General features: G+C 40.8%; 1 protein-coding gene across 8 annotated transcripts in view; it reads right to left on the bottom strand.

Moving 5' to 3' along the window:
* Nucleotides 1–12,308, bottom strand: part of KIF6 (kinesin family member 6) — a 156,325-nt gene extending 144,017 nt beyond the window's left edge. For all 8 annotated transcript variants that reach the window (XR_014005924.1, XR_014005925.1, XR_014005926.1 and 5 more), the window contains exons 1-3: nucleotides 12,176–12,308; nucleotides 9,981–10,090; nucleotides 8,450–8,524 (exon numbers count right to left, since the gene is read on the bottom strand). Coding sequence is in view for 1 of the 8 variants with exons in the window: in XM_081186405.1 (XP_081042531.1) it covers nucleotides 8,450–8,524; nucleotides 9,981–10,090; nucleotides 12,176–12,241 (251 nt within the window). In the remaining 7 variants the exon portion in view is untranslated. The remainder of the gene's footprint in view (nucleotides 1–8,449; nucleotides 8,525–9,980; nucleotides 10,091–12,175) is intronic.
* Between the last annotated feature and the right edge of the window lie 638 nt (nucleotides 12,309–12,946).

Below are 12,946 nucleotides of genomic sequence, written 5' to 3' on the forward strand. Positions count from 1 at the left end.
AAACAGAGGAAAAGCACAAAGGTAGATACTGTGGAACCTTGGTTCTCAAACTTAATGAGTTTCGGGAGCTTCCTGCAGTCAAGTGGAAGCCTCATCGGATGTTCGGCTTCTGAAAAATTTTCACAAACCAGAACACTAACTTCTGGGTTTGCAGCATTCAGGAGCCAAAACGTGTGAGTACCAAGGCGTTTGAGAACCAAGGTACAACTGTACATACAAACTTTATTTTTCACTCAAGAACTAATCAAGTCTTGAAGTGTTTCAAGCTTTTATTCAGGGAGCTTTTTTATTTTTGGCTAAAAATAAACTGGAGATCAAAGTATGTAAAATACATGCTGATGATAGTCGTCAACTATTAATATTTCAGTCACACCCCTTCTCTAAACTATTTTTCTGGCATCTTTGTAGTTCCATTCTATCCATCATAGACACCCTTTAGAACCAGAGTGAAATATGGCATAGTACTGACTAATTCAACTTTCAAGTAGTAATGCTTATGAGAAACAAAGTTTACCGTCATTTTAAAGTTTTGAGACAGATGTTTTCAAGGAGATACATTTAAATATCCTTCCTCATTTGGAGATAAAAGTTATTTTCATTAAAATAAACAAAATATCTCATTATTACATCTTTTGTCTCCCTGCCAAATCTGTAGTATAAACCCTATTTAGCAATGCTCTTCATTTCATGGATATGCGCAGTTCTTTATATATACACTTAGCAGCATGGATTTTTTTCAGTGCAAATACACACTGCATACATTTTTTCCACAAAAGCTGTCAGAAATTGGCCTGAAAAAGATGTGCAGTGTTTATAATTTAAGCAGTTTACATTAATTTGAATGCTTGGGCAATCTGGATTTTGTGTCAAAATAAATTTTATAAGATACTATGCCTTATAATAGCAGTTTGAGGGAAAACATAGTAATCCTTGATACAATTTCAGATCTGTGGCTCCATAGCTGAGTGTCTTTTTTTAAAAAAACCACACCACTTTAATCTTTATAGTTCTGACACTTCATTTTTCAGTGAGATTTAAAAAGGAGGAAAGAAAACAAACCCAAAACATGCTAAATAAAAACCCTATAATCATGTCAAAGTGGTATTCAAAAAGGGCATTATTTTCTTCCCCCACCATGCTGCAAATAGACTCTACCGACCTCGATGTCAAGCCACCTACACGAATAAGAAGAAGGATGTGATGCATGTTTGTCTATTGTATGGCTTCACCACTGCTTACTAAGGGATATCAAAAGATGGTACAGTGGTGCCTCGCAAGACGAAATTAATCCGTTCCTCGAGTCTCTTCGTCTAGCGGTTTTTTTGTCTTGCGAAGCAACCCTATTAGCGGTTTAGCGGATTAGCGCTATTAGCGGTTTAGCGGCTATTAAAGGCTTAGCAGCTATTAAAGGATTAGCGGATTAGCGGCTAAAAGGCTATTAGCGGCTTAGCGGCTTAGAAAAGGGGGGGAGTGAAAAAAAATCGGAACACTTGCAAGACGTTTTCGTCTTGCAAAGCAAGCCCATAGGGAAAATCGTCTTGCGGAGCAGCTCAAAAACGGAAAACCCTTTTGTCTAGCGGGTTTTCCGTCTTGCGAGGCATTCGTCTTGCGGGGCACCACTGTAATGCCTTCCAGTATATCATTGGTTCTCAACTGCTAAGCCATTGGCTAGAACTAACTATAGACCATCCTGCTAGTTCCAAAGAGGGTGGATTTTATACTTATTTACCAGCCCAAAGTACCTATTCCAGTTCTTCTTTCTCTGATATTTCATAGAAATAGAGAGGTTTTAGGACTCACTCAATTCCCTTGATTTTAAATGATAGAATCATGGAATTGTAGAGTTGGGAGGGACCATGAGGGTCATCTAGTCGAACGCCCTGCAATGCAGGAATCTTCGCCCAATATGGGGCTCAAACTCACAACCCTGAGATTAAGAATCTTGTGCTCTAATAATAATAACAATAATAATAACAATACCTTTACTGTCAATGTACAACCTGTGTACAATGAAATTAACCAAGCTTCCCTCCCTCCCCAACACTCAATCTCATTGCACTCTGTGTGCTTGTCGCACAACACACCAACCCTGAAAGTCAGTTGCACTATATTATTTTCTGTTCAGCAGCCTAACAGCCCACGGATAGAAACTGTTTTTTAGCCTGTTGGTACGACTGATTATACTTCTATATCTCCTGCCCCAGGGTAGAAGATTAAAGAGGTGCTGGCCGGGGTGTGAATCATCCCGGAGAATTTTTCTCGCTCTCCTAAGGCATTGGTCCCTTGCAATGTCATCTAGCAGGCTCAGGGGACAGCCCGTGATATGATGTGCTGTGTTCACCCCACTCTGTAAAGACTTTCTGCCCGTGGCTGTCAAGCCAACGTACCACACTGTGATACAATATGAGCGGACACTTTCTGTTGTGGACTGGTAGAAGGAGGTCATCAATTGTTGTTTAACATTGTTCTTTCGCAAGACCCTGAGGAAATTGAGTCTCTGTTGGCACTGGCGGAGGAAGAGGGGGGCGGGGGAAGCATGATCCCGGTGGGGTTCCATCGCGGCTGCCCCCCGCCAGTGCTGGGCACCCCCGCAGGTGGTGTGCCCCACCCCAGAACATGTGCCCCACCCCCAGGATGCGTGCCAGCTCCGCCCCGCCTGTTCTCCGCCCCCGGTGCCAGAGCATGAAGCTCTGCCACTGTCTGTTGGGCCAGAGCTATTTGGCTGAGTTGTGGTTGTTGATGTGAAATGAAGTCCTTCAGAATATGACTGCACACACCCACACCCTGAAAGAGGTGGGGTTCTTTTCACTAGTGAATAGCAAAGCAACCAGTTTGAAGACACCCCCTGCTCCCCTTTCTGTTTAGCCAGCCATTGAATCATGGAGCTGTTAGACAAGCAAGAGAGGGAAGTGTCAATGGCAATAACTGGGAAATGTAACAGTGGCATTGCAGAATCTGTCAGCACAAATATCAGAGCGCTACGATTCATCTCAGAGTATTTCCTCTGTGTGCAGTAATGTTATCAGAAGCTTTATTTCCTCTGACTACAGGCATTTTATAGTGAACTATTATTTGTTAATGTTTAATATTTCAGATTTCATGCTGCTGTATTCAGAGTCCAATGAAAATGACATCTTAAAATTAGAATATTTAGATATAAGAGTTTTAGTCTGAAGTCCTCAACATTTTGGAGAACAAACAAGGAAAGAAAAAGCTTCTAGCCAAAAAATCAGGGCCAATTCTATGGTCAAATGCCAGTTGGCAAGAAAAGTGCAGAAGCAACTGGAGGCTGTGGCACCAGGACTTGCTGACTTGCCCACCAATCTCCACCCTCTCCTCAAAGTGGTTCTCCCATAAAATTAGTTGTTGTCCAGGATTCTAGGCAAACTTGTGTAATGCTTTTAAGGTACTGATCCCAGGACTCAAGTTAAGCAATATATCACTTAGATCTACATACACAAAAAAGATGTTTGGCACTTGCAGTTTAAGTTGCGATTTCAAAAGAAGACAAACTTGTGTTACAACAAGTTACTGTGGTTATGCATTCTTTAAAGTAAGCTACAATAACACAAAACTCTGCAAACTCCAGTAATAAATATTCTGGTCAGAATATACGAGACAGAGTGCACTTAGCCAGGTTAGGAACGTGCTGTTCCAGATGCTGTGTAAATATAAAACTAAATGACAACTCTTGTTCCAAAGAATTTATAGTCAAAAATACCAGAAGCAATAAATGATCTATAACTGGAAAACTGACAATATCTTTCTTTTCAGTATTTGGGTAGCATAAGTAAGTTTTAAAAACCTTTTATTCATGTAGCCACTGTGTTGGAAACTATTCTGTCTGCCAGTTAAATCGCCCAGCAACCTACTGTACCAGCAAAAATCACCTACATGTCCAGAATCAACATGCTACAGCTGCATTCAATCGAGCCACAAAACAAGTTCAAGAGGACGGAAAATGTGATATGCTACACCACAGCTGAATGGCTGGGACAATGAACAAAGAATAATGGGCAATAGCTGTTCTTTGTGGGAGAAGGCAACGAAGAGTGACACATACTCTCCTACACTACATGCAAAATAAAAGCCACCCTCTCCTTCATAGTTTGTTTTATGTGTGAATTAGCATTAGGCATGGTAAACCAGGGCTGCTATCATAAAACCAATAAGTGGGTTTTCATCCCTCATTGTCCTAGTTAGTGCTAATGCACATGTAAAACCTGATTGGCATTAAAGAAAGCCACGGAAGGGAGGGTAGAATTCACATGCAGAGAAGAGGATGGTGCACACACAAGCCCACAGCACACTCCCAGTCTCCTAACTGTATTTAGGAAACTGTGAACTTCTGCTGCATTCAGTCATAAAAGAGCCTTTCTTAACTTTGAGTTCTTTCCATTTTAATACAACATCCATTTAACATAATAGCTATAATATAATATAATATAATATAATAGCTCTAACATAGCTGAGAGAACAGGCTGACTAGCCAACAATACCTGTGTAATAAATTCAAGACCGGGTCCTCATCCCCACAACTGGGTGTGCTGGTTTTATTCCACGACCCTCCGACTTCCTGGTAATTCTATGGTCACCAGTCCTAATCACCATATGGGCATCTGACCATATGAGACAGACAATTTTGCCATTTGAATCTCACAGTATAGTCTCGTCTGAGCATTCTCCAAGGTCCAGTAACTTACTAGCTAGTTAGCGCACATGGCTTCTGCTGTTGTGCATCTTGTTCTTGTAAGTGGTATCCCTTGATGGAATGCTGGAGCTCTCTAGGGGATTTTTTTACATATTGAAAGTAAGTCAAATAAGTTAAAGAACCATTAAATGGTTAAATTTCTTCCATCATTGCACGACTTAAGCATCACAAGATCAGTTGTTCTGTATTCATAACGAGTTCAAAGTGCTAGAAACCAACACTGGAAACCATCATTTTTGTTCTGATTTGCACACAAGGACTTTTAAGTTGCACTCAAACGAGTCCTACTTTGGATGTCATGGGAAACTGATTCACCAAACCAGGTAGTCTATCTCAAGTAAAGAGTGCAGGAGGAGAAGAGAAAGGAAAGAGGAAATGCTCAAACTGGTAGCTTGTTCCTGCTCCATTAAACCATTGTTTGTTGGAGCAACAATGTTACCTATGAACCTGGTCAGAAAGCAATATTATATGTTAAGGGAAATGCTTAGAACAATGGTGGACAATGGGTAGGTTATCAGACACGTTCACTTCCTGAGGCAATTTAATCTGGCCCCTAACAGAGCTATTAAACGTTACTCAAGGCAACAAAATTGTCTACAGTTTCACTTATAAAAGAAAAAAAAATGTTTTAAAGTTGTAAATAAATATTCAGGATCCTGGCAAGTCATAAGAAGTTCAGTTAATATGAGTAAATACAGTTCTGACCCTCTGACTACTATCTGGGGAATGAAGGGATGTCAGAGAATACCGAAACTGCTTAAGGTGAAGGTAAAGGGACCCCTGACCATTAGGTCCAGTCGTGACCGACTCTGGGGTTGCAGCGCTCATCTTGCTTTATTGGTTGAGGAAGCCTGCGTACAGCTTCCGGGTCATGTGGCCAGCATGACTAAGCCGCTTCTGGCGAACCAGAGCAGCACACGGAAACGCCGTTTACCTTCCCGCCGGAGCGGTACCTATTTATCTACTTGCACTTTGACATGCATTCGAACTGCTAGGTTGGCAGGAGCAGGGACCGAGCAACAGGAGCTCACCCCTTCGTGGGGATTCGAACCGCCAACCTTCTGATCAGCAAGTCCTAGTCTCTGTGGTTTAACCCACAGCATTTAAAATGTCTACTCTAGCAAAAGACTAGAGAACCAAGAAATGTATCAGTCACATCACTGAAACAAGAAAAACAATACAGTGTCTTAACATTACCCAACCTGGTGTCTTTCAGACGTTTTGAGCTATAACTTCCATCAAACCCAAGCTGAAAGGAGTTGTAGCCTAAAATATCAGGAGGACAACTAGTTGGGACAGGCTGCCTTAAGTAAAATAGCATTTCAAATGAACCTAAAGAAGTCCATGTAATCCAGAGCTTTCCAAACTATGTGTCGTGACACATTAGTGTGTCGGCTGCAATGTGTAGGTGTGTCACACAAACGCTCCCTACGCTCCTCCCAGGGCTGAAAAGGGGTTAGTTTAACCTCTGGTTTGCTAGTAAAACTGAATCACTATGTCATGAAAAGATGCATGTCTAAAAAGTATACCACCAACATGAAAAGTCTGGAAAGCTCTGATGTAATCTAAGCAAATCAGAAGATTAAAAATCCAACCTCACAATGGGGCTTGTTGTCAAGTAACCATGAATGGAAGTGCAGTCTGAAACAGTTAAACAAATGGAATACTGCAAACAAGGGGGGAAGTTCAAAGAAAGACAAAAATAGGGAAAAAATGATTCAACTCTTCGTCCTGCCAACAAGACACTGAAAACCTCTAATTAGCACCATGCATGTCCTCTCCTTTTATCATATTTTGACATTGTTCTGGATTTATTCTGTTGTAATACTGAATTTAGCCTCCCCGTGATCATATGACAAACAGCCTTGGAATGCTACTGAAGAACTTCATTGATATTTCTGTTGTGCTACTTTCCTAGAAACACATCAGCAAAGCTGTTCCCTGACTTACTGGTATACTTTTATCTTCATAAACATGTTGGTCTGAGCCTCTAGAAAATGGATCTGACAAGCTGGCATACCAACCTTGTCTGCATATGTTTTTTAAAGATAATAAAACCAATGTTTATTATGAAGAACCACACAATAGCAAAATAGCAACAATTAATCTAATTGTAACAACCTGTAAGGAAATTTTGGCATACTCAATTATAGAATGAACAGCAACTGAAACACCACGCAGTGAAGAACACCATAGAATATGAACACATCTGTAAATACATACTTCAAAAATAACATTGTGCATAACAAAATGTTTTTTTAACTGTGTTTAGAAAGCCCAGTTCAAATAATGAGCTATGTTGCAATAAAACTGCAATTACCAGCAAGTGATAACATCCTGCACTTTTATAAACCAAAACAGAACAAGTGTTACTCAACTATGGAAACAAACAGTTTAACAATGGGCTAAATTACAACATAGTTTAAAAAGAACACAAACATTGCAAGAAAATATTTTTCTGTCTGTTGACTGACAGATTTAATTCACATATTTGTTATTTCTCCAAAAAGTATTTGAAGCCATATTTGGGGGGAAAACAGATGATACATAATCCTTCAATTTCAAAATAAGAACACAGATTTAAAAAAAACCCTAAACAAAAACATGTGAAGGAGTGTCAGTTAAAAATTAAGGCGGGTTCAGCTTTTAATTATTACATGAGACTTTACCCATTCATAGGGCTCATTTGCATACAATGCTAAACTATGGTTTAACACCGTAAAGACAAGGCACACAGAGCTGGTGCTCTGCCACCTCTCCTTCTCCCATGTGGTCGGTAATTCAACCAAGTTTACATTTCCAAGGATCTTCGCTTAGCGTTATATGCAGCCAGGACTCATAGCTTACAACAAGCAACAGTCATTTGCTAAACAACCCACCTCCAAAACATGGATAAACCATGATGAAACATAGCCCCATAGTCATTGCAGGAAGTGATGGACTGGGAGGCAGGAGGCAGCCTGCCTGGTGCAAGTTCTCCTACACCTACTTAGTATGGGAGCAGCCTCTTTGTTTCCTCTCACACAAATTAAAATGTAGCTTCTAATAATGGTGACAGTAACCCACTTGCTCAAGTTAAGAGAAGGACTGAAGGATTGTGCAGCTGGACACTTTCATCAAAATGCCCATTTACAACCTTTAGCTCCCTAGGCTGTCCTTGATGGATATAAGATCTAACTACTTATGAGCCTATTAGTAATTGTTAAACCAATTATTCCAATTCTTATAAAAAGTAACCAAATTTTATGTTGATTATTTTGCCCATTATGAATTTAAGTAAGAAAGTCTAGCTTATAAATAGCAGCCAAGCAGTGAAAGAAGTTAGCTTTTAACAGCTACCTTCGAAATGTGGACTCCAGTGGAACTTGGCATAATATCATATGCCAGCAAACACAAGGTTAGGGAGGAGTAAAATTCAAATATAAGTCACTTGACTAAGGCCACATAATTAGACCTAGTCCACACAGAAAGCAAACAAGATGACAGAATTCTGTGATAATAAAATGGAGTGTTTCACTTCCAGGTATAGGTGACAATGTACCATTTTGGATGCCTCTCCAAATAAATATGTGCATTACTTTGCACTGACACCCCTTGATGAACCACATTGGCCTATTGTTTTCAAATTACTTTTGGGAACAGACAAAACCATTCACAGAAAGCATAACCTCTAGGTGATTATTAGATGCTGATTTAATTAAAGAAATTACACAGATTTTTTTAAATAATCAAACTTACCATTCCGCAACCGGCTTGGCAATGGCTTCAAAAATTTCATCCTGTTTTGATTCCTGATCAAAAACTTTCTGAAATCTGCAAATTATGAACAATTGGTCATGCAAATCTTAAACACTACTTCTTTTTTTATTTTAAAAAATATGTTTGTAACTAAGTCAATGTTTACATCACTGAACTTACATAACCCAGTACAATGTTTTCCCTGTAGTCTTTACTACACTATGCTGTTGTGCTATTGTATCCACAAAAGACTGTAAACACTGCTGCTTTGACAAACACTACAATAAAATCCTCTGATAAAATTATACTGCTTAGAAAAAAGCAAACTGTATTTTAGTACTGTCAAGGGGATCAGTGCTTCCAAATGGCCTCACACAGGACTTGTATAATTAACCCAAGAATCAAACAGATCATATAAACAGTACAAATTATTTTCAGTTTTCTTCTACAGAAGAAGAAAGGGAAGTCATTAAGGAAGTTATTTTAGTCGAAGATCCAATCCTTCAAAAGAATTGTGCCCAATTTGCAACACTTAATACAAATCTTTTAGCATCTTAATGTAGCATCATATTTACAGCAGGTTTTTTTAAAAAAACGTGACAGCAGCCGCCTCTGCATAAGAATAGGAGAACCCTGCTCTGTGGAACATTTCTGTCAAATATGTGTTCCACCTAATTCTTTAATAGAAACTATTCTGAACTACTCCATTTTTTTCTACTACAAATGTTTTGGAAGCCTTCAGGTTTCTGGCTCTCATGTCCATTCACTTCAGTATAAAGCAGAGAGAAGTTAATGTTATGTAATGGCTTTGAAATCTAAAACAAAACAAAAGCTACTACTTCATCACTAAGCCTTAATACTTAATTTCAAAATAGTTAGCAAATTCATTCTTCATAGTTCTAGGCTGTTTTAGACTGCTTTCAGCATAATTATAGCATCCTTCAACAATATCAATAACCGTCATTCATTCCCAAGCAAGGAAATTGAAACAGACAGAAATGGTACTTTACATTGCAATCTCAAACTCATTTACCCAGAAATAATTTCAGCTGAATTCAATTGGATTTAGGTTTGGTGGGCCTTATCAGGCCCATGGGATGGAGGTTCCTCACCACTACCCTAGAACAGCAGTCCTTTTAATTCCATGCACATTTATTTGGGTGTAATCCCATTATTTCCAAATGAAGATGCATGCAATCAGGCAGTAAAGGTATCACTTCTAACTCTTTTCTCTCCCTACAGTACACAACAGAGTTGCCTTATGATCACATGGTATAATAGCACTACTACAAAACAACAAGCAAGGATAACCTATGAAAGTGCCACCCTATAACATTCTCTGTGAACACCCGCCCCTCTCTGCCTTTTAGCACAGGGTTCAGTGGGCGGGGAAAAGGATTACAAACTATAAAACAACATGATGGAACATTATCAGATGGCATTTTTGTGTTTTGCCATTGTGCCATTCACAATGTTCAAACATACAACATTCCTAAAATTAACTATGTACCAAGGGGACAAATTAACTTACTTAAATTTGTAGCTTTCTCGTTTGTTATTGACAAATCCATCTGCCAAATCACGTGGCACAATAATCTCCAAACTGAATGCTGATGCCTCATCTTCTTCAACTGAATATATCTACAAAATAAATATGGAGTCTTTTAATATGTTATTTGTATTGGTGAAATTCCTTTTTTCCCCCAGAATACAGCATAAATTACCCTTAGACCTAAAACTGTAGACTCTATGGACAACTTCCAATAGGCTTTTTAAAAAAGAGAATATATCTAATAGTAATACCAATAATGAAACCAGTAATATCAAGAAGGGTTTATATTCACATCTGTTACCAAATTATACACAAATAAGGAAAATATATTTGTATGGAAGACATTGAAATCTTACACATGTAATGTATAGAGGAATATGGCAGGATAATAAGCCAGATCTTCACCACCTATTAAATACAGAACTGTGTGTGTCATATCAAATGTAAGTTCCAGTGCTATTTTTCTAGAAAAAGAGTTGTCAGAACTCATCATGAACACCTCCCTTGTTCTCTTAGAATGGCAGTGGTGCCCACCCGAGAGGTGCTGAAACAGCTCTGGTGAGCTCCAACTGAAAAAAGACCTGTTAAGCCCTACTCCAACTTCCAAACAAGTCTTGCAGGTAATTACCAGGGACTATGATTGCCATAGTGAGCCAATTAGGGCAGGGGCTTCATGGTGCAGATAGATACCATAGGTTGTTATTTTTTCTGGCAAGTTCTTTGCATTTTAAAAAAACTTGCATAATAGCAGGTAAACCATTTCCTATTAATCATAGTTGGCAGGAGGAATCGAGGAAAGAGTTTCAGTTGCAGAGTTGTCTGCCATTCAACAGTTAAAGATACACAAATACATAATTTAATTGATTCTACAGAACGTAATGTCATTTATTTATTTACTGTTCTGTACAGTCATACCTCGGGTTAAATGTGCTTCAGGTTGAGTGCTTTCAGGTTGCGCTCCGCGGCAACCCGGAAGTAACGGAGCGCGTTATTTCCGGGTTTCGCCGCTCACACATGCGCAGACGCTCAAAATGACGTCACACGCATGTGCAGAAGTGGCAAAACAAAGCCGACGCGCCGACGCGTCTTACGTTCTATTCAGGATGCGAACAGGGCTCTGGAAAAGATGCCATTTGCATCCCGAGGTACCACTGTATTTACAATTGATATATGGGGGAATGATCATTAAGAGATGTCCAACAGTGGAATGGACTTTGTCTGAAGGTGGTGGACTCTCCTACGTGGAAGGTTTTTAAGCTAAGGTTGACAAGCCATCTGTGATGTATGATCTGGTTGAGATTCCAGAATTGTAGGGGGTTGGACGAGATGACCCTCGGGATCCCTTCCAATTTTACAGTTCTAGGATTCTATCATCATCATCATCATCATTATAACTTTGCCAAAGCATTCGGAGTGTCACAATCAAAATCCCAACTCTCAGGTATCCAACAACCCATTCTAATGGTGATAGTATATATTGTTACGCATCAATTTATATTCCGTTTAGGGCCAAAACAAGCTGCTATGACGAATATGGGTTAAATTCCCATGAAAACTTACAACCACAGGAGCCAAATCCTAGAGGCCAAGGGGCCAACCCTCAACAAATTGTTTGATTGGGCCAGCCCCCCCCCCAAAAAAAGATGATGGGCGTTGCTGTTCAGTTTGCATGCACCGTATCATTTGCTCAATTATGTGGGGCGGGGCTCACCTCCCCCCCCCCAATATTTTATTGAAGTTGGCACCCCTGTTTACAACTTCTACTTGTGTAGGATACAGAAAAAGAAAGGGGGAAAAAACCCAGCTGGAAATGAATTCTTTGATGAGTGATTCAACAGACCAGAACTTTATGGTGATTCTACTAATCACGTGAACAGAAAGATCGTCTGGATTCGCTCTCGATGCGCCTGCGACTGCCTAAGGCGGCGCATTCGCTTCTCAGGCATCAGCCACACCAAGCCACCACTTGCTCAGCGGGCCGCCCTCCTCGCCTTCCTCTTCCAGCTCGTCTCCACAGCAGGGTCCCCTCCATCCCTTCCCTGCCAAAGGGCGCCCCTCACACGCAGCAGCAGCAGCAGCCACTCCACCCCCCCCCCGTGACGTCCTGTATATTTATTTATTTATTCGTTCGTTCCGTCCCTCGGACGCAGCTGGTTCCTCCCCGCGCCACCTACCCCCGGCGGCTGCCTCCTGCCGAGGGGCTTGACCCGGGCATAGATCTGGATCGTTTGCTTCACCATCTTCGCAAATCAAAGCTTTGTCGGGGCGAGAGAGCGGCGAGGGGGCGCTAGGCCCTCCATAGCAACGGTAACCGGGCAACGCTACCCAGCGTGCCTTGCGCCGCAAGCGCGCGAGGTGTGTGTGGGGGGGGTGAGAGAATCCTCGCATCGCACCGCGCATGCGGAAAATGAGAGCGCGTTGTTCGCTCTGTCCTAGCCTTACTGTTATTGCCTTAAGTTGCATTATACTGTATATGTATTATTTGTTGACTGACACGGATAGATCCTCATGTGCGCTGCTTCAAACACAGGGAAAACACAATGGGTTGCCTCCAACGTTAGAACAGACTTAACTGCAATGACTTGGCAGGGCTGACTTAGGTCCATTCTTTTTAATGGGTCTGTTCTGGTTAAAATGTTTCTGGATATACAACAGCCCAATAATAGCGGCATCTGTCACACGCGCACACTGCCTCCTTTGTGCTTCGTCACTCTCGGGTGGGGATTTGCTCTTCCTGACAAGCAGGCAAAGTTTCTCAGGCGCCTGCTCCTTTCTGATATTAAATCACAGCCGCCATGACGCAGCGTGCACAGAGCATGTGAGTTATGAATGTGCCGCTTGTGATGCAATCGTTGTGCTTTAAATAATAAATAAATAATAACTATTCTGCCTGCTACTCCGGTGTCGGTGCCAGACTATGTTGCGCCCGCCTAAGCTATTGCAAC

Source organism: Podarcis bocagei (assembly GCF_964188305.1).
Source record: "Podarcis bocagei genome assembly, chromosome: 3".
NCBI lineage: Eukaryota > Metazoa > Chordata > Lepidosauria > Squamata > Lacertidae > Podarcis > Podarcis bocagei.